The 21,516-nt window shown below is 52.9% G+C and overlaps 1 protein-coding gene across 2 annotated transcripts in view; it reads right to left on the reverse strand.

Moving 5' to 3' along the window:
* Positions 1-21,516, reverse strand: part of INPP5D (inositol polyphosphate-5-phosphatase D) — a 106,014-nt gene that overhangs the window by 30,534 nt on the left and 53,964 nt on the right. For both annotated transcript variants that reach the window (XM_037063490.1, XM_037063492.1), the window contains exons 6-11: positions 16,242-16,329; positions 11,448-11,528; positions 11,220-11,291; positions 10,089-10,212; positions 2,174-2,280; positions 934-1,036 (exon numbers count right to left, since the gene is read on the reverse strand). In XM_037063490.1, coding sequence (XP_036919385.1) covers positions 934-1,036; positions 2,174-2,280; positions 10,089-10,212; positions 11,220-11,291; positions 11,448-11,528; positions 16,242-16,329 — 575 coding nt within the window. The remainder of the gene's footprint in view (positions 1-933; positions 1,037-2,173; positions 2,281-10,088; positions 10,213-11,219; positions 11,292-11,447; positions 11,529-16,241; positions 16,330-21,516) is intronic.

Here is a 21,516-nt window from a genome sequence, read left to right on the forward strand (position 1 = left end):
GGCTCAGCCCCTCCTTCCGGGGCTGCCGGGCACCTATCTGCTGTATCGGGAGGGGCTGGGCCTCGCTCTGCCCAGGACCAAGCCAAGGAGGCAGATGCCCAGCTAAATTTGCGTTTCAGATGAACAATAGATGGTCTTTAGAATAAATTTATCCCATGCTGTATCTGTGTATCTGAAATGCAAATTTAAATGGACATCTTATATCTGCTTATTTTTCATGTCTTAATGAATACTTACACTAGATAATTACTTAGCATAATTTACAGTTAGTATACAAATATATATTACTGTATCAGTATAGAGTATAATTTTTAGTATAATATATATTTGGTATATATCTAGTACTTATTTCTAGCTGCATAGCTATACTAAGTAGTAAAATTTATATTCAGTATATTACGCTTGTATATTTGGTATATAACATATATTAGTATACAAATATATGTATATTTAGCATAATATATATTTAGTATGTATGTATGTATTTCTAGGTAAATACCTATACTAAAAAATTACTTGTCATTTATATGAAATTCAAATTTAATCGGGCACCATCCCTCTCTGTTCGTCTGTCTCTCTGTCTGTCTGTCTCTGGCAATGCTGCGACTCCAGGAAGGAGTTCTTTCTCCAAGCCTGGGACCCTGGCGAGCTGCCTAAGACAGGCGCGTGCCCAAGAGCCCCAGCCTAGATGCGCAGTTTCCTCCCCCAGTACTCTCCAACTGGGACACGTGCCATAAGCCACCGACCGGCTACTGGGGAACAAGAGTCCCAGGGCTCAGGAAGAGGTTGGCATTCCCTGGAAGGGAGGCTATGGGGGGGGGATGGGGCGGGGAGACAGGTTCCCTCCTCCCCTTTGAGGATGCCTGAGGCAGGAAGCAGAACTCCAGGGGAGGGAGGGGAGGCGAGGGGAGGGAGGGAGGCCACCGGACCTACCCATGTTCCAGGTGCCGATGAAGATGGTGATCATGTCGGGCTCCGGCTGCTCCGAGTGCTTGTTCTTCATCTGCTGCAGGAGCTGGCAGAAGCCTTCTCTCTTCTAGGGAGTGAAGGCAGACAGTCTCAGAAAGGCCTCTGCCCCCCGCACACTGCACTTTCAAAGCCCTTGGTCAGCCTCACGAAAACTGAGAGGAGCGCCGGTCAGAGCGCACTGCCCAGATGCCGACTGGGAAACAGGTCTGAGGACAAGAGAGTGGCGGCTTTGTGACCCAGCCAGGTGGCAGCAAGGACCAGCCTCCAGGAAAATGGTCCGGAACCAGACATAGGCCCAACCATATCACGGGAAGTGCAACGTGCATTTCAATACAGAAAAAAATAGAAGCAACCGTAACATCCAACCTTAGGAGATGAATTCACAATGGTTTTCAGGGTCATCCATACGCTGGAATATCACCACAGGGTTCAAAAACCGTGGTGCAGAAACACTTTTTATCAGCAAGATGGGTGGCCAAAGTATATTAAATACAAAAAGCCTGGTGACAAAACAGCATGAATGGTACCACTGCATTTTTATCCAAAACCACAAAAACCATCGGAAAGATCCCGTCCAGGAAGGTGGTGTGCGGGCGCCGCTGTTTTACACTTTCTGCCTCTCTGTCACTTCTCCACCGGGGACTAGATTGCTTGTGTCATGGAAGGAAATTTAAATTAAAGGAGCTAATTAAAAAGAACAAAGGCAGGCTGTTGCCATAGCCTCCCTCATAGTCCTCATTTAGTTATCCTGGAAACCCGCCTTTAGTTAGAGATGGCGCAAAACACGGTGCCTCGGGTGACTGGGGGTCTCCACCCTGCGGAGGCTGCGGCGGCGGGTGGCACTGGCTTTTGCCCCTGTGCCCAGCGCAGGCTCAGCTGGGCCCTCCATCACCTATCTGCCCCCACCATGTCCTCGTTTCCCCCAGCCCCTTCCCTGTCACTGTTCCCAGTCCTCCCCACCCTCTCAGCAGTTCTGGGCACCCCAGGACCTCCCACTTGTCTCCCACCAGCCCCCCATTCAACTTCACCCACAGGGGGCCCCTGTCCCTGTAAACCTTGTCACTCTGCCTTATCCACGGTGCCAAGCTGTGACCAACTGACACCTGAGGTGGCGGGGACCCCTCGTGTCCTTCCTCATACGTGCTGTGCACCGGAGAATAAACCCTAAGGCTATACTTAGTCTTAATTGTCTCCTGTCACTTACTTTGGAGTCGGCAAAAACATATTCCTTCCGCAGGGTCTTCTCCTTCTCTGTTTCCACCAAAATCACCAACTTGTTCAGAAACTTCTGAGACTTGATGAGCTGCAGGACTTAGGAGAGATGGAAGTTGTCTTACTCATTCGCCCACTCGTCCCCCAACAGGTACAGTGCCCACTGTGTGCTGGCGCCTGACTGACAGCCTGACCCTCCCCTTCCTCAGGCGGAGCACCATGTTTGTGCCAAGTCTCCCAGACCCCTTTGCTCCCGGCTGCTCCTGCAGCGAGAACCTCACCCTGGGACAGAGTGGCGTCCCTGACAAGCAAGGGGGTGGCCTGGCTGGGCGGAGGGATCGGGACCACTGTCTTCTCATCTTCCTCCCTCTTCTCTTCTTTTTCCTCCTCCCTACCCCCTTCCCTACTTTTGCTTTGCTTTTAATTTACATCTAAATTAAATTCTTTTTATTAATGAGGAAAAGACTCAAGTTGTTCCATAAGATTTGTACAAACAGTAATACACCCCAGCCCCACCTCCCTCCAATGTTCTGCTTCTCAGAGGCAACCACTTTCTTTTAATTAAGTTTTTTTTAGCCCTGGCTGGTGTGGCTCAGTGGATTGCGCGTGGGCCTGTGAATGAAAGGATGGAGATTCAATTCCCAGTCAGGGCACATGCCTGGGTTGCAGGCCAGTTCCCAGCAGGGGACGCAGGAGAGGCAACCATACATGGATGTTTCTCTCTTTCACCTTCCCTTCCCCTCTAAAGATGGATGGGTAAAATCTTTAAAAAAAAGATTTTTAAAATTTATTTTTAGAGAGAGGGGACAAGGGAGAGAGATAAACATCAAGAGAAATATTGATCTGTGAGAGGCGACCACTTCCAACTCTCCTAATGGAGTCTTTTGAAATTTTACTTCATCTCTAAATAACATGCCTACATGGTTACTTCCTGGTGTTTCAGGTCTAAATAGTTCAGTATCTCCTAGTGCACATTGGCTTCACACTCTGGACGATCAAATTATAGCTCTCTCTCTCTCTCACAGCCTGTCTTCCACTCACCATTCTCCCACCCCCACCAATGCATGAGGTAAGTGCCCCCATCCCCCTCCCAATAATTATATGATCCCTTTGGCTGGGTAAGTAGTGTTTTTCATTTTGACTATGAAGACGCTACTGACAGACAAGTCCTGATTATTCCCCCTTTTGGCCTACTTTTTGTTTTCCCCAGAGTTAATAGTTGCCATGTTTTTTTCATTGGTCCCAACTCTCAGCTCATACCTGTTTTCCCTGTAGTCAAACACTTTCACCAACTTCCCCGGCACAGGGGGCCACTCCCAGACCCGAGCCTCAGGCACAGCCTTTACCCGCGGGCCCTCCTTGCCCATCATCCAGGGACCCGCCCACCTGCTTCCCTTGTGTTGCACTCCTTGTCTTCCTCTTCCTTGGGTTATGCCCTCATTTCTGTACCAGGGAAATCAGAGCCCACCCCACCATTCTTTGGACATTGTTTTTGTTAGATGCTGACTCTGACTAAGATGTAGCTGGTGGATGAACAGCATGTTTGTATAAGAATCCTAGGAACTGACTTCCAAAGATACAGACCCCAACCTTCAGGCATCCCAGCTCCTGGAGATTTGTTGACCTTCAACCATGGAGGCAGGATGACATGAAGCCAGATGACTAAAACCGGACGACATGCACTGGACCACTCCTGTCCTTATCAGAACGGGCTGCGCTTGTCTGCATGTGAACGTGGCAACCTCCCCCCCCTTATAAACACTTCTGCACCCTGAGGGGAGATGGGTTTTGAGACCTGAGTCCCCCGTCTTCCAGGTGGCCGGCACCTGAAAATAAGCCACTTTCCTTTACATCAGCACCTGCCTCTTGAATATTGGCCTTCGCAGCAGTGGGCAGACTTGCATCCAGGTACATTTTGGTAGAGCAGCATCTCTTTTCAGCTTTCCAAGAAAGCGGGGGGACTGGATGATAAATGTTTGGAAGCCTTGGATGTCTGAAAACTCTACCCTCCACTGACAGAACCCGAAGTTCAGAATGATCTCCCCCAGACTTGGAGAGCTTGCTTCACGCCCTCTAGTTCCTGGCATCACTGCAACGTTGTTCCGGTTCCCCTGTGTGCAGAAGCGTGCACACAGCAGGCCTGATCGGGGTGCCCAGCAAAGCCTGCTCCCCAAGAGGCCCTGGCCAGCACCTGGAACTCAGATTGTCGGGGGGCGGTTCCCAGCACTCTCCCAACCGCTCGCCGTGCCTAACCTGGCAAACATGGTGCCAGCTGACCCCCCATCCTCCACCTGGGAGCTGGGGATGCGTGCAGGGGCCAGGCGGAGGGCAGCTCTGTGACTGCAAACACCATGGACTCCAAGTGTCTTGGGAGTTTCCCTGGTGGACGGCTCTTCATGCACATATTCACGCCTTGTTGGGAGACGTGTGGCTGGTACCCCTGGGCCTCATCCACAGGCCCTTCCCCTGTGACAACCCACAGCTGCAGGACTCTGTGCTGAGTCCCGTGAGCTCCCCTGGTGAACCCCTGAACCTGGAGGGGATCTTGGGAACCCCCAGCACGGTCTCCAATTCTGTTTGCTTTAGCTTTTAGGACCTTTCCCTCAAACGCAGTGTTGTAAGGCTTCTCAGTGCTGTGTCTCAGGGCAGGATGGTTTTCCTGTTGTGCCGGGCACTAGATGGACCGGGTCGTCCAAACTGGAAACCGACGTTGTTCAGTGCACTGAGAACGTTCTTCAACAAATCTTCTCACTCTGTCTCCGTTTTTCCCTTATTGGCACTTATTTTGGTGTGGAACCTCATGACTGGTCTTCCACTTTTTAAAATCCCTATTTTCCCCTTACTAAATAGGGAGAGGTAGGACATTTGTTCTACCTTTTGGGAGCTTTCCTCAATGCTGTATTCCCACTTTTCCCTTGAGTCTTTATTTTTTAAAATATAGCTTATTAATTTTTAGAGAGGGGAAGGAAAAGAGGGAGAAAAACACCAATGTGTGGTTGCCTCTCACACGATCCCTACTTGGGACCTGGCCCGCAACCCAGGCGTGTGCCCTGACTGGGAATCAAATGGGTGACCCTTTGGTTCACAGTTCGGTGCTCAATCCACTCAGCCACACTAGCCAGGGCAGTTTTTATTTTTTTTAAATATCTGCCATAATCTTTTGATTCCTCCCTCCCTTCCTAGTTTCTTCTCTGAATTTTCCTTTCAAAATAGCACTCTTCTTGTTTCATAGTCCAATTTCCTTTAACTTTCATAATTTGTTTCCTTTGTCTTCTGTTTCTTTTGGCCTGAATCCCCCGTCTCCCTGCCAGTGCCGGGGGACCCTGGCTGTCAGTGTTCCAAGCGATAGAGGGGGCTGCTGAGCAGGGCTTCTGCACTGGGTGCTCATGGGCTGACTCATGGGAAACCTCACTGTGGAAGCGTCGTTAGATTTTTGTGTGCTGGTCACATGCTCCAAGACACTTCCCACTTCCTGCCTGCAGGGCGTGGGCCTCACTAACAGCACCCTGGGTTGGCCGGGGATGGGTCTCAGCCTTCAGAGAGTGGACAGTAGTGTGTTCACAGCAGCTTCCTCTGCCCTCACCGTGGCCGGTGTCCCCCAGCCCTTTACAATCTGCTGAGGACAGACATCCTGCCTTCTGCCTGGGAGGAGTGGGGGGACTTGGTGAGTCTGACTCTTTTTAAACAGATTTCCCTCCAATTTCTGCTGTTTATAACCCCAAGCTCAGACTCACTCCTTGGGGCTGCTGATGCTATCGATTCCCATGCCCTTCGTGGGTTCTGCGGTGTGACTCAGGTGTCTCAGTTTTTCCTACTACTTGCTTAAAATTTAACATTTTTTGGTTCCGGCAAATTGGTTATCACAATCCGCCTGTTTTTCAGTGTTCAGAACGTTGTCACCATCATTTGCTCTTGTTGTCTTCGACTTTGTGAGTGCTGCCTTTAGGAAGGGAGTGGACGACAGTACGTGCGTTCAGAGGCCATTGTGGTTTGAAGTTTCGCCCAAGGGACACCAGGTGTGTCCTGTGTGCTCCGTGTGCCAGCCGGGATGCCCAGACGCCTTCTAAATCTGCTAGTGTTACTCTGTATCTCCTTCCTTCTGAATGTCTGGCTTCCCTTGCCATCCGCTTGCAGAGCTGTGTGGCTAACCCGGGGTGTGACCTCTTGCTCAATCAGGATTAACGCTCGAGCAGGGCCAGGCAGTGGCCCTCCTGTCTGCACACCTAGTTAAAGGGTAGAAAGTCTTTGGGTCCCTCCCTCCCACGGTCCTCTTCCTGTCACTCATCAGCAGGTATGAGCAGTCTACCTCTCAGACACTCCTGCCCTGTCTGTCTCCAGTCACCACCACCTCTCACCTGGCTGCCGTCACGGCCTCCGAATCAGTCTCCCAGCACAGCAGCTGCAGTTCATTTTACAGCGGGAACCTGTCACTCCCCTGCCTGACACCTCCTCACGGGGACTCAGCCCCCGAGACTGGCACCTGATCTCAAGAGTCACCCCGGCTCCAGGCGCCTCTCCCAGGGCTAATGTACTCCCGCCCTGGAGCCTCTGTCTCTGGGCCCCTTTCCCAGGTTCCCCCACGGCCAGCATCTCCTGCACACTCAGGGCTGTCAGCTCAGGCGTCCTCCTCCATCACTGTCACATCATCCCACTGAAATCCCAGCCTGGAATTTACCCTGTCCTGATGTGCACGTTGTGTATGTCTTTTCTCCTAGACTTCAACGCGCCCTCCCTGGCTTGTTCACGCCCATCCTCCCAGGGCCTGGCACATAGCGGCTGCTCAGTGAGTGAACACATTAGGACTTCTTCCTGCGGGCACTGGCTTCTCCTATGCCCAGCTGACTCGGTGCCAGAGCTGCCGTGGACGCAGTGACTGGAATTGGGCAAGGACACTCCAGCCACTGCCGCCAAAGAGTTGCTCCTAGAGGGCAGCTCTCCACACGGGCACCACGCCTGGACACGGACCCCGGGCCAGGACTGGCTCAGTCCCACTGGCCCCACCAGAGCCTATAGGGATCCCTCTTTTGCGGGAACACAGAGGCGGCTGTGAGTAGTTAAGTAACTTTCTCCAGGCCACACCCCTATCGAGCCCTAAAGTAAGGGCGTGGACCCGGTTCAGCCGGAGCCCTCACCCTGAAGTACAGTGCCTCCTGACATCAGTTACAGAAGCCCCGGAAACATGCAGCCACACGGACTGTGTTACTGCACTGGTCCAAAACCCATTCGTTCCCTCGTTCATTCAGTCAGTACATATCTATTGATGCCCTACTCTGTGCCTGACACTGATGCACACTCTGGGGATTTAGCAGTGAGAAAAAGACCCACTTCCTGGCCTCTGTGGAACCTACATTCATGGAGGGGGGAGGGGACACCTGAGCATAACTATTGCAGGGATCTCAGTCTCCTGGCAACCCCGAGTACGCACCTGCCAAGTACCAGGTCCTGTGCTGGAGCGGGCCTGCGTCAAAGGAAGACCCTGCCCACTTTGGGCGAGGGAACTTGTGAACAGGGAATTGTGTTCTGATGTGACGGGTGCTGCGACAGAGATGAGCCGGGCCCCACCAGCCCAGAGGGAGGCCAGGAGCCAGGCAGGTGCATTCCCCTGGGAGTCTGGGCTGGCAGGCACTAGGCACTCACGCTTCTCCTTTAAGGGCTCAGAAGCCTGCAGTGTAATTGTCCACTGGAGACTGGAGCTGGGATTCCTCAGGGCCCCTCGTTTCCAGCTGGGCTCTTTCACTCGTCCCTGGCCCGATAGCAGCTTGCCCACTGTCCGCAATCCCACGAAGGTGTATATTCACCCTTCTGGTGCTAACCACACCAGTGCTCTCCAGCTACAGGACAACAGCTCCGACCCTGACTTGGGCATTCATAGCCCTGCCCACATCCGGGACCCAGTGCCCCACTGCTCCTCTCTTTCCGGCCACAACAATCAGCATGCAATCTCCCTAACAGTCTGCTCTATTCCTTGAACATGCCACTGTCTCCATCCAAGTGCCTTCCCCTGCCTCAGGCTTGGTGAACTCCTATCCATTCTTTAAAGCCCCGGACAGAGCCATCTCTGTGGTAGGAAGCCTCTTTGCACCACCCACAGCAGAGTTCATTGGTCCTCCCCCAGGGCTGACCTTGCCTCTGACTCACATGCTAACGAAGGCTTGCAGGCCAGCGTCTCTCTCTAAATTGCTAATTCTTTGAGGGAGGTCTACATCCCAGAGCTGGCCCATGCAAGATGTTCAGGGAAGAAAATGTCCATTGAATTAAGCTGGCAAGAGCTCACAGTGTTTCTCAGAATCCTGGGAGGTATTTCTTTCAGCCCAGAAACCTCAAGTTTTTTTAGAGCAACCAGGCATTCTTTGATAATCTCTTCACTCATCTTAGGTTTCTGTTTCCTCTTGTCAAAGCTGGAACCCCGCCCCCTTTCAGCTGTAATTCTCTCTTTGTCACAGATGAAGAGGAAAAGTGCGACTCTAGGCTCACGGCTTTCAACACAGTCCTCTCCAGCTCAGGCTCTCAGTGAGTCGCCCATCTCTCCTGCCTAACTTGGCTGTGGACAGAGCACCCCTGCCCACCACTGGGACTTCAGCTCTGCATGAATATGACAGCCTGTCATGCTCCAGCGTCTAGGGACTTTATTCCTGATCCATCCTCGCTGCCCGATTCTGCCTTCCTCACAGCTGCCTTAGACTTGGAAGGATAATTACGACAATTATGGTGGTGGTGGCAGCAGCCAGTTTTATTGAGCACCTACTAGATCCCAGGCATTATGCACTTTGATACTTGAGACTCGTGGCAGCCCTGCAGGATGCTGTATACCCATCTGACAGAAGAGTAAACTGAGGAGCAGAGAGAGGCCACTAGACCAAGGTCACAAGTGACTGAGCTGGGACTCAAAGCCCGCTCTGTGCTATCTGCACCCTTCTCCTTGCTGCATCCCACCTCCTGCACAGAACTCGTCCTCTCACTCCCATCCCCCGCTGCCCAGAGGGCACCCCTTGGGCCTTGGTGTCGCTCCCAGGTGGGACTCAGCAACAGGAGGTTGCAGGATGGGCAGGCCCATGTGGGCAGAGCCCCTCCCCTGGCCCCCGCCTGGATACTGGGTCAGGGCAAGCCTATTACAGAATCTGTTATTATCATCATCACTACTCCCATTTCACAGGTGAGAAAACAGAGGCCCAGAGACAGCTTGAGTGACTAGGCTGTGATACAGCCAGCCCGGTGGCAGAGCCCAAATCGGCACCAGAGCCCCTTGTGCCCTCGTCCCCCACCATGCCCACAGTGACTTGCCCCCAAGCATGTGGTGTGTGAATATTCCTGATTCACTCATGACTTCACTCGATGATGCAAAGCCTCAGGTGTTGTGAGTGGCTCTGCCAGGCCCGGCTCTTTCCTAAGAAGCCTTACACGCAGATTATTCACTTCATCCTCATCACCCCCTTTTACAGATAAGGACACCGAGGCCCAGGGCTGTTCGGGTGTCCACGGTCACACAGCCGCTGAGAGGCAGAGCTGGGCTGTGAATCTACAGTCTGGCTCCAGAGCCCACGCCCCTGGGACTGCCTCTCAGTCGCTGCTACACTGAAGATGCTACCTGATTCTGGTCGCAGCCCTTACACGTGCAAGGCCCTGCACCAGGTGCTAGGAGGGGACCGCAGGCGTCAGCCCAGCCCCAGCTGAGAGGAGTGCGTCACAGAATCGCCACATCTCCTGGGCTCCGAGGAAGGAGGCGGAATGGATAGGGAAGGCCTCGGGGAGGAAGGGGCGTGAGAGGTGGACCTGGAGCCGGGCGGGGTTTCCTGTGGGCAGGGTGGGGGCGCTGGGTGTCCCGGCGCAGGGGAGCGTGGGCCTGCTGCCGAGTGGCCATCAGTGAGGGCACTAGCAGAATGGGAGTGTGACGGGCTCGAGGGCCTTACTTTTCTTGTGGCTGTAGAACTTGTCCTCAGAGCCGTCCTTGGACTTCTTAATGATCAGTTTCCCAGATTCAACGTCGACTTTGAGCTGCAGTTTCTGAGGAATCCCCAGAGACTCTGACTTCACCTGTGAGGAGGAGGAGGAAGAGGGGAAGATGTTGGTCATCTCTTCTCTGGCCAGGCTTTCACCATGATGCCAACCCGTGAGCCCCTCCCTCCTTCGGCCAGTCCAGCCTCTGTGTCCCCTGGGCGGCCATCTGGCTTCTACCTGCAAGCCCTGCTCGCTCAGGGCCACACACCCAGGTTCCCCTGGGAAGCTCCTGACAACTGCTAACATGTGGGGCTGAGCCCAGCAAGGCCGTCGGGCGCACGTGAGCTGCTCTGCCCGCAGGTTTGCTACAGGAAACAGGTGAACCGCTGGAAAGCCGTTCATTCACTGCCTCGTTGGACAACGCCCATTAATCTGATGCCATCTACTTCCAGAGAGCGCTTTGGCAATAGACTTAAGCTCCTGAGCCTTGTTCCAACCAATGATGGAATATTGACAGATACTAATTAGGAAAAAGACCATTGCCATGCTCGGAAGGTAGAAGTTTATGCTAATACAGAATTATCATCAGGGCTAGGAAGGGCTTTCTGGGAGGGGGACATGGGGGACATTTCATCCTGTTTCTGAATGTGGGCCCCGGGGCTGAGATAGATGCACTGGAATCTGTGGGGACAAACAAGGAAAGCAAACTTCTGGACCAGAGCCTGGGGATTCTACCTCGGTCACTCCTGGGGAAATCATGCCATGTACATTTTTACCTACCCCCCGCCAGGCACCATGCAGACAGTTTGGGGGCCCCATTGGGTGTCACTCACCACTCTCCCCACCCTGAGATGAACAACATTTAAGTCATCTTGGACCGAGAAGCCCTTTCCTGGGGAACCTCCCCGTGAGGCAGGGCTCACACGCCCACCTGGACACCCATTCCAATGTCTAAACATCCTCACAGGTGGTCCCACTGACCGCCATTTTCAGTCACTGGGCTCCCTGACCTTGTAGTACAGGTGGGCCAAAAGCTCTCCTTCTGCAGGGACCAGAACGTTCCCCAGCCTCTAGCTGCGAAGCGCAAGGGCGCAGCCACTTACCTCAAAGGTGACTGGAGGGATGACTGACCGCCGGTTGGGAGTCTCGGGGCCCTCATGCAGCATGGCTTTGACCTGCGGGCACACATACACACGCCCGATGTTGGGAGGCGAAGGGGGCAGCCTCCTTGGGGACAGAGCCAAAGGGCGCAGAGTCTGTGTGCCTGGGCACTCTCTGAGCCAAGAGGAGACCGAAGGGAAGCCAAGAGACTCTGCAGGAGCCCCAGGTACCTTATCTTCTATCGAGGACAGCAGACTTGTCAGTTGGCTGAGCTTGGTCACCATGTTGATCGGACTGGCCTCACCAGGCACCTGGGAGATGAGGAAACGAGCCAATCAGGGCACAATCACTGTGTGACAGCCACTGAGAGCGATGACCCCGAGCGCTTTCTACACTTCATCGCACCTCATCCCCCCAATAACCCAGAGGTTCTGTCACTAGTGTCCTTTGCCAATGTGTCATGGCTGAAAACCAAGTCATTTTTTTCTTCCCTCTAAATCTGCTTCTCCCCCAAGAGCTTGGCAACTCACCCACTCATTTGCTTAAACAAAACTATCGGACTGGACTTGATTATTACCTTCCTCCTCCCCCCACACCCACAGCATCGCTGCTGCTGCAGCCCCAGTGTAGAGCGCCCACTGTCCGACACTCTAAACCAGTCACTTCCCACCGCTGGCTGGAGAAGCTCGTCCAAACCCCATTGGTACTGGCCCCTTACGACCCCAGGAGCAAACGCTCCGCCCCAGCCACTCAGCCTCACTTCTCATCTATCTGCCCATGGCCTTGAGCTATCTGTCCTTTCTGAGGAATCCCCAGAGACATGGATTTCACCCAGGAAGGCCACCCCTTGTCATCAGGTCTCAGATCCACGAAGAGGTCTTCCTGAGCATGCCCGAGTGGCCACCAGGGCATCGCTCTCACATGGGCCTGCTTTGCTGCCTATCGCTCCCCACGGGCCCTGATTTTTTCCCTGTGCGTTCCCCCTGCTGGAATGCAAGCTCTGTGAGAGCTGGGACAAAGCACTCTGCCCAGTGCTGCAGCCTGGGTGCTGGGAACGGTCCCCCAGCCGGCGAAGACGCTTGGTGAGGTTGTTCGATGCACACCGAGGCCCAGAGAGCCGAAGTTACGTGCTGGAAGCCATGCAGCTAGCGAATGGTGGGGCAGGTCTTGAATCCTGTTGGCCCGGCACCATGTCCACCATCTCTCGAGTTTATGCCCAGAATGAATATTTATAAAGCATCTATTCTGTGCCAAGCACACTGCCAGGTGCTGGAGGTATAGAGTTAATAAGATACCACCCTCGTCCTCCAGAGGCAGGATGAGAAAAGCAGACAGATGTATAATTAACCCGAATACCAACCGAACGGAACGAGGTGTTACCTCATCTCTAACCAAGTGATGTTGTCCCTTTATCCCATCCCCTCCTCCTCGTTTGTCAAGTCAGCCAGGCTGCGCTTGCTTTGGACCTGTTCTCTACCCAGCCACCCCTGTCACCACCAACAGCAACACTGTCACCACGGCCCTGCCCAGCACAACCACTGTCACCTCCGTCAGCCACCGGCCATCAACCCCCACCCCACAACTGTCACCGGCATCAGCACTCCATCAGCACTTTCTCTGACTACTTTGCTTTTTAAAGCTGCTGTCTATGGTCATGACAACCAGGGGAAAGCCTTGCAGAGGGAACTGAGACCGTGGCAGGGGTAGAACGGAAAAGCTGGTCAGCAGATGGGACAGCTCAGGGTCTCCTTGTTTTAAGGTTATTTTTCCCCTAAAGGACTGAAAAGGTAACAAATTTCAACCCCCTCATCCTCCCTCGTGGACACTCAGAATTACCTGCTTGCTACCTGGGACAGTCGCCTGGCAGTTTTAGGCCGGTGTCTCCACTCCCCGCAACCCCTTTGCTGAATCTCTTTTGGAGCAGGTTTGGCAAAAACTTAACACAGTGTGAATGGAGTTGCTGAGAAACCAGGGTGAGTACTTGGAACAGAAGGCACGAGAACAACGCTGGGACCCATCTGCATGTCTGCCTCCGACTCGGCAGAGCACACCTGGGGACTGGATGGACTCTCACACTCCGGCAAACGTAGCTTGAGCATATCCGCTCATCTCATCCACACTTGAGTTGATCCTAGTAACCCTTGTTCTGCAGACAGGAGGTGGAGTCAAAGCGGCGAGTCAACTCATCCAAGGTCAGAACTAGGGGACCCCACCCCACCCGACCCCAGATCTGAATGCAAATGTGGCCCAGTGCTTCTCAGCTGGTGGTGATTTTGCCCTTCAGGGGACACTTGACAAGCCCATTGGTGTTGGGGGCTGTCACAGCTGGAACATGCTAATGGTGTCTAGTGGGAAGAGGCCAGGTTGTGTTAACAACCAAGCAGCCTGGGGGCAGAGGCCACAGTTCCCGGCTTAGCCTGGAAGAAGCGCGTGCCTGGGTCTGTGGGTTTACACATGCTGGAGAGGTATTTCACTTCACTTTGAAGTTGACTTTTCAGAGGATATGGGCCCCAAGGTTATTAACGACTCTCCCTCCTCACACAGGACAGACGCAGGGATCCAGGGGGTCCCCTTCTTGTCCTGCCCACCTCTGGGCAGGGGTCGAAGGTTGGTAAGAGTCTAGTCCAGCCAGGTGGCTCACACACGCAATGTCACTTCCTGCTTAGAGGAACCTGCAGTGTCGGACATGATTGTCCCCATTTTGCAGAAGAGAAAACCGAGGAGCGCTGCAGGCGAGTCCAAGACTGGACCAAACGTTTCCGGTCTGGGGCTAGAATTCTCTACCTGGGGGAGCCTTGAACTCCCTCCTCCAGGTGTGAACTTCTGAAGAGTTTTCTGAGTCAGGGTCTCACAGGTGGGTAGGAGCGAAAACCCTTTCTTGCTGCTTTGCCCGGCCACCAATTACAAACTTTGGCCTCAGCGGACCAGACCGCGCAGAGTGACCACCGCCAGCTCGCCTCCCCAGAGCTTTTCCCCCATCTAAACAAACAACTTCAAAGGTCTAGGTGTGTGGTCGTCTAGTCAAACTGCAAATTTTATCCCCCCACCGCCCCTATTTTGTCTAGATTTGTTCTGACTGTCCTATAAATCTATCCATCATTCACCTGGAGGAAAGCAAAACTATCTTCTTCTTTTCTGGTGAATTTTTAAGTTGTACAAGTAGACCACAACACATATAATTTGTCACTAAAAAACTCAAACAATGTAATCAAACCCAAAGTCCCCCTCGGCCGGGACCCTTCTCCCCAGTTTCATGCCCCACCCCCTACCACCGCCATGGCAACCAGAGCTGCCCTTGGGGTATAAATCCTTCTGGCACAATTTCCCGTCACACTCTATATACTGTGCTGTCATTTGCTTTTTTTCTTTTTACCCGACGGTATGCGTTGGAGACCTTCCCACATCGGTGCACCCACCATAGCGAATTCTGCAGCAGTTCAACCAGTCTCTACCTTCGTGTGGTTTCCAGTGTTTTTGCTTTTAGAGACAAGGCCACACTAAAGAGCTTTGTCAACACCTCTTTGTCCCTAAGACTGCTTGCTTGGAGGAAGTGTGCATTGAATATTTTCATGCTGTCAAGGCCCAGGGCGGCCAGGTCACGATATCACACAATGTCCTGATGATTGTCTCCAACCGCAGTGGCCCAGGAGGACACAGGAGCAGGAGAAGCCCCAACTTTCCTCTGTGCCCCAAAGAGCAGGACAGAACTCTCCCAGTGCCGGACGCCCCCCGCCCCCCCGGCCCCGGAGGGCTGAGACACAGCCTTCTCTCAAGTCTGAAGGGACCGCAGGGAGAAACCTACCTGACCCATCTCAGCCCCGTTGCTGACTTAGCGCTGAGCCCAAGCCCTGCTCAGGGCCCTTTCAGCGAGCAGCGACTCTCTGTGTCCTGTCTCTCCCCAGCGTGTTCCTCTACAACATACACAGAGGTGCTGGGCACAGTCACTTCTGTGCGCCTCATTTTCCCATCGGAGCATCAATCACACTGATTTTCCCGTGTGCACCCATTAAACTGGCTTTCCTCCTGTTCATCTAATCTTGTTCCGATTTTATTATTTTAATATTTAGTCCAGCCGTACAAACTAAAGGGTAGAAGGGGGTGACTTATCCCCTCTCCCTGATAATGCAAATGGTCAAATCGCTTTTCAGAAAACCCATTTCCACTCCAGCAAGGAAGCGAGCCCTCGGGAGCCCCTGCTCAGCCCCACCCCACCCCCAGCTTCTTGACTGTCTGTCTGATGTGCAAGAAGGTAGCTCCTTGTTTTGAAGGCCATTTTCTGGTTACTAATGAGGTGAGGTTAAGCATCTCTTCCTGGGGACAATGTTGGCCATACCCAGTTCTTCAGTAAAACAGTCTTCTTTATAGCCGTTCCCCATTTTACAAATTGTTTTTTTTTTACTGAGTTGTTTATTTGTAGACTTTTTAGAAAACGTGTTAACCCTTTGTCCCTTATCTTGGCTGCAAGTACTTCCTGAGATATTTCTTTCCTTGTTTTAAATTCTGCTGATGATACCTTGTTACACAGATCTTCACTCAGTGGAGAACTTGGCCTTGGCCCCCTCTGGGTGTGAGCAGGTGTCCGTGACGGGAAGGGGAGATACACCTACACCTTGGTCTTCCTGGGACAGAGGCAGGAGCGAGGTCTTAGGCACCGTGTGTGTGTGTGTGTGTGTGTGTGTGTGTGTGTGTGTGTGTGTGTTTCTTTCAGTTTCTGAAGAGAAATGGAGGGAGAGGCCCTGCCTCGCCACCTTAGTCAGCACTAATAGTAGTTTTGCTGATGGACGCAGCATTTGCAATCTTCTGAAATTGAACTCAGGCCGTGGGAAATGCTTTACGGGGGCAGGCGGGGTGGCGTGGGCAGAGTCCTGTGGCTCTCACCCCTCACCCTAAAGCATACTCTCACGGTCCAGCAAAACCAGGGCGAGGTGGGGCTCCCTTCCGATCACTCAGGACACTGGCTACCTCCAAGCCCCATCCCCACCCCCAGTTCACCAAACTCATCCTTCCAACCACCGACCCTTTACCTGAGGCCGCGGACGGAGGCCCGGGGAGAGCTGCTGGTCAAACAACCTCTGCAGAGACTCCAGGGAGGGGAGGGTCCGGATGACTTCTCTGGGCACGGGGGACAAGGGGAAGGTCGAGGGTTAGTGAGGAGCCAGCTGAGGCATCCCTGGCTTCATCTGCAGCCACATCTGGCGAAGGCAAGAGTCCTTCCCAGAAGAACCAGCCCCCGCAAAGACCCAGGCCTGCCCTCCCCGAGAGCCCACTCCTTCCCGCACCCTGGACCACACAGGAATCGCCCGCTGAGAGCTGATTTACCTGTTTCCTCCCCCACGGCCTGTAAAAGACTTGGGTCTAGAATCACAGAGCTACTTTGAAAGACCTCAGTAATCCATGCTTCCAACATGCACTGTGGATAAACCAGGACCGCCCCCCACCCCCACTGTTAAAAATGCAAATGTATGAGCCCCCACCGGGTTCAGCTGGAATCTGCATTTTAAATGCCTGCCCCAGGGGCTTCCGGCGCCCGAGGTCTGTGCTTCCAGGTTCCAGTCCCCTCCTCCGCACTCAGGTGGGCCTGGGCCCGGAGAGGTTTCCCTGGGTCTGACCCACCAACAGCACCAGTACCAGGGCTTTGTGGGGTCTCCACCCCTTCTCGTCTTGTTCAGTGGCTTTCTCAGTTTTAGGAGTGGGGGGCTGTTTTGAGCTCCGCTTTTCACTTACTTCACCGAAAACGGTTAGCATTCTTCCACAGTTAACACTCTCGTTGGAGAATCTATGGAGTGAAGGTGTTCCAATGGGTTGACATCTTGGGGATCATCGATAAAGGCTGCCCTGCAGAGCTCGGTTCATGCGGCTTCTGCTTCCTCATTTTCAGCCACAGCTAAGGACAACCAGAGCTTACAGCTCGGGCCGTACTGCCAAGCCCCTGAGGGGCGTTCCAAGGCCGGGCCATCAGCACTGTCCCAGCCCGGAGGTGCCCTCTGAGTTCCTTCCATTGTGTTCCTTCCTGCCTCCCTCAACACTGCATTTCAATACTGATGAGTTGATTTGCATATCTTTCATTCCTAATGTCATTATTTTTTTTTACATGGTTGGTTGCAACTGTATTTCTCTTTGTGCAAATGCTTCACCTTCTTTGTCAGTTTTCTGTGGGGAATTTTGTTAGTACTTTTATACATTGACACAAATTCTTAATAATTGCTTTTCTTTGTATTTAACCTAGGGTTTGTCTATTTTTCCCCATTCTGTTATTTGTTGTCATAGGTGGGCTGGATTTCATTATAAAATGATTTGTAATTTTTTATTGTTCCATTTTTCATCCTTTCTTGGGTAATTTTTGGCTTCCCTTAGTCAACAAGTTATCACCAGGATTGACTGGTGAGCAATTATTTGCTCATGTTACTTTGGTTTCTCCCTTTAAAAGATGTTTCAGAGGGGTGCTTGCGGACCTGCCGTTCTCTGCGCCCCCACACCTGCCCCAGGTAGGCCATCATCGTGTCAGTTTCCTCTTTAATTTCGGCCGTAATTTAGGAGACGATATAAAAGTACCTAACGGCTGTGGCCAGTGCTGCGATTTCTTCCCGGTTCCACCTCCTGGTGCTCTGGGGGCAGGGAGCGGACCTTCCACTCTGTGTGTGTCCGCATCCAGCTGCTCCACTGAGCAGCTGGGTTCTTATTTTTAGGATCACCAGCTCCCAGACAGTTTTGGAGGAAAAAATTCTTGGGTCCTTTCTGAAGCAGAGGCATGTGACTCACACATTTTCACAACTTATTTTTTTACATTTGCAGAGGCTCCCTGGGCCCTCGAATGACGTCCGAGGTTGGCCTGGCCAGATGTCTCCTCCTTGGAGACACTGCGTCAGAATTTGTATTGCTTCGTCTGAAAGTGGCGACAATACCAAATATTGCCATTTTTTAAAGTAACGGTGCTGTTCCTAGGCATTCGCTCTGTGCATTCCTCTTCCCTTGGGGTTGAGAGACACGATAAGAAGAGGTTTAGGCATTGCTATTGGTTCTTCTGTTAATCGCATCTTGGGGACGTTTTTCAAATCCTGGATTTAGCTCCTTTAGAAGAGTGGCCATTTTTTCCTCTTATACATGTAGTCGTCAACTACGCATCATATTTTCCTGCTTCTTTCAGAGCCCATCCTGCCCGCAATAAGTGGAACCTCTATGCCAGAGTGTCAAGTTCATTTTCACCTGGGGCCACATCAGCCTTGTGGTTTCCTTTCAAGGGCCGGATGTAATGTTAGGGTTGCATAAATGTAACTACGCCTTAACTTGGGGCAAGGAACTTGGCACTGCCGCCAGGTAGAAACAAGGTGCTGGGCCGGACAGGACAGGGTGGGGGCCGATTCGGCCCTGGGGCCTTGTGTGTGCGGCCTGGGCTCCACTCCCTCTTTGCGAGGCTGCTGCCGATTTCTCCCGTGCATCCTCTATGCTTCCTCAGGCCCCCAGCCCCCACCTCAGAGCACTTTCTGAGCACGCTCCCTTGACATTCAGCTCTGTTCTGTGATTTGATTTTCAAATTTGATTAGAAAATTGCGGCTTTATGTTTACGGCCTCCAATGAAGCAGTTACAGTAACGGGGAAGCATTTCTGTATGGGGCCTGTCTGTTTGCTAAGACCTTTTACCCTGCCCTCCCTCCCCACCTCCACACTGTGCCGTCTTGTTTTAGAATCCCACTGTCCTCCGTTCTCCGTTCCAGGGGTTTCCAAGTCTGTTCAGATGCTGGTGACTTTATTCTCTTTATTTCTCTTTTCTCTCTGGCACGGCCCTGCCTGGTTCTGGATAACCTCACTTGGGGTCACACATCTTCCTTGAGCTGCTGAAGGTCTCCATTTCCAACACAGGACCGGACCCCCCCGATGTCCTTCTGCGGTGGAGGCTCTCACCCTGTGGCTCCGGCCTCAGCTCCCTGCCACCGTCCCAGTCAGGGCAACGGTGCTGTGCCAAGTGGTATGAGTGGGCGAACCTGGGCCCCTTCGGTGTCACCCTCAGACTCTGGTTCCAGCTCTTCCTCCTGCACCTCTAAACAACCAGCCCAGATGCTCCCAGCTGGGTGCTGCTGAGTCTCAGAGTATCCCCAGCCTTGAGGTCTCATGGGCTTTGACTTCTAGCATGAATCCTGGGCGGATGGCCCAGCTGGCGGCGTTGACTGCACCCTGAGCCAACAGCAGCCCAGAGAAAGATCCCCCATCACAACCCCTGCACCTGACTTTCACTCTTCAGTGGCCGGTATCACCGTCCCTTCAGCTGCTCACGCCAAAAATCTAGGGGTCACCTTGGGTGTCTGCTCCTCATGCCACATCCAGCCGGGCCACTCTACTGTCCTCGCATCCCCCAGGTCACACTAGCTCTCGGCGCCCACACAGCCCCCAGCCCTCAGGTCACTTCACTAATGTCCACCAGCCACTCCTATGTGCACACACTGTCCCCACCCCGGGAAGCAAGGCAGACAGAGGTGCCCGCCTCTGCGGCTCCCTTCTCGTGGGCCACTGCCACGTTGCAATCACAGCCACTGCCGCGCTCTGGTCTCCCGCCTTGGGTCTGCCTCCTGGGCCCACGTGCCACAGCCCCAACCCGATCACACCCCAGTCCTCTAAAACCTCCGCAGGGCCCTGTGCGGTGGACATGCATGGCTCTGCAAGTGGTGGCTGGTGAAACACAGGATGTCCAGTCAGACGCGAATCACGGACAAACGACAGATAGTCTACCTCCATAAGTGTCTCCCAACACGGCGGGGTATGCACTTCTACTAACAGAGCATTTGTGGCTTATCTGCAATCCAAACTGAGCTGGGCATCTGGGTCTTACTGGCTGAATCTGGCTGCCCTACGCCTGCCTCTCCCCAGCCTCTGCTCTGAACCCCTTCCTTGTCTCCTTACGCTCCAGCCACTCGGCCCTTCCTCCTGCTCCTTGCAGGGCTGCCGCATCCCCACCTCAGGACCCTTGCACCTGACATCCCTCTGCCAATCACCAGACGGCCAGCTCTGTCACTGCCTCAGGGAGCTCTCGCTCCCTGACCTCCCACAGGACACTGGTACCGCCCCCCACTCAGTGCCTGGCCACCACCTTCTCCTGATTTACTCTGTCATGATGCTTACTAAAATTATTTTGTTGACAGACTTAGACTACACGCGCGCCCCTCACTAAGACATCAGCTCCCACAAGGTCTAAAGGGCGGGAACCTTTTGTGTCACGGTCATTGCTGGCACCCGGCACCCAGCACCGAGATCAGGAGATGCCTTCCAAACAGCCTTGACGAGTGAATGAATGAATGAATGAATGAGTGAGTGACTTCAGTAAACGGAAGAGCAGTTCCAACCAAAGCACCTTGAGAACAAGTTTATAGTTCGCTTCATGGAACAGCCCCAGCAGCAGTGGGTGGGGGGAGGGGGTGGAAAACATAATTTTGTTCCTAAGATTTTCTAAAACTCCACCTCTCAGTTATGCAAGCCTCTAAGTCTGCTATCACTTTTTCTATGAAGCTGAAGACAAGCAAGTATGTGGGGCGGGGGGGGGGGACGGACACACACACACACACATCATGGCATCTCTAATTCTAACTGCTCTCTAAATAAAGACATGGAACAGCTAGAAGCCAAAGGCGGCTTCCTGCACGATCCCAGAGCGCCAGAGGGCACGCGCACGGGGGAAGCTGCCGCCCTGCGAGGTGAGGGGACTGGGACCCCGGGGCAGCCCAGGGAGCCGTGAGGTGTTGGGGAAGGAACTCGTGCATGTGCCGGAGCAGCTTAGTGGAGAGACTGAAAAGTACATTTGCTCCTGGACAAGGACGCAGTGAACCCGATCTCCACTGGGGCAGAGACCAAGGCTTGTTGCCAGTCGTCGTGAAACTGTTAGTTACAAAGACAGTGTCGTGCATGCGTATGTTTCCCTGGTGATAAACAAACTACAACAGCATCATCCAACAGGAAAACACCTCTCCGTGGGAATTCGTAAGTGATGATTCGAGGCCCAGTGGGCCAAAACTGGATTAGTGGGAGGCCAGTTTATTGAAATTAAACCTGACGGGCCAGTTTGATAAGTGCTGGATTTGTCAAAGAAATTATTCGTTAAATTTACTGATGGTAAATTTTGAAAAAAGGTCAATTTGATTACTGATGATAGATTCTTCTTTTTTGCATATTTACTAAACTCAGCTGGATATGGCACCAGAGAAACTGACTGGAGAGTTTTGAAACTGTTAAATCCATAATGAAACACAACCTGGTATAGGCCAAAAAACCCTCCGCCACATGAAATGCAATTTTTTCCAACTAAAATGTTGACCT

This window comes from Sturnira hondurensis, unplaced genomic scaffold (assembly GCF_014824575.4).
Source record: "Sturnira hondurensis isolate 20B ecotype Veracruz unplaced genomic scaffold, ASM1482457v3 Scaffold0014615, whole genome shotgun sequence".
Lineage (NCBI taxonomy): Eukaryota > Metazoa > Chordata > Mammalia > Chiroptera > Phyllostomidae > Sturnira > Sturnira hondurensis.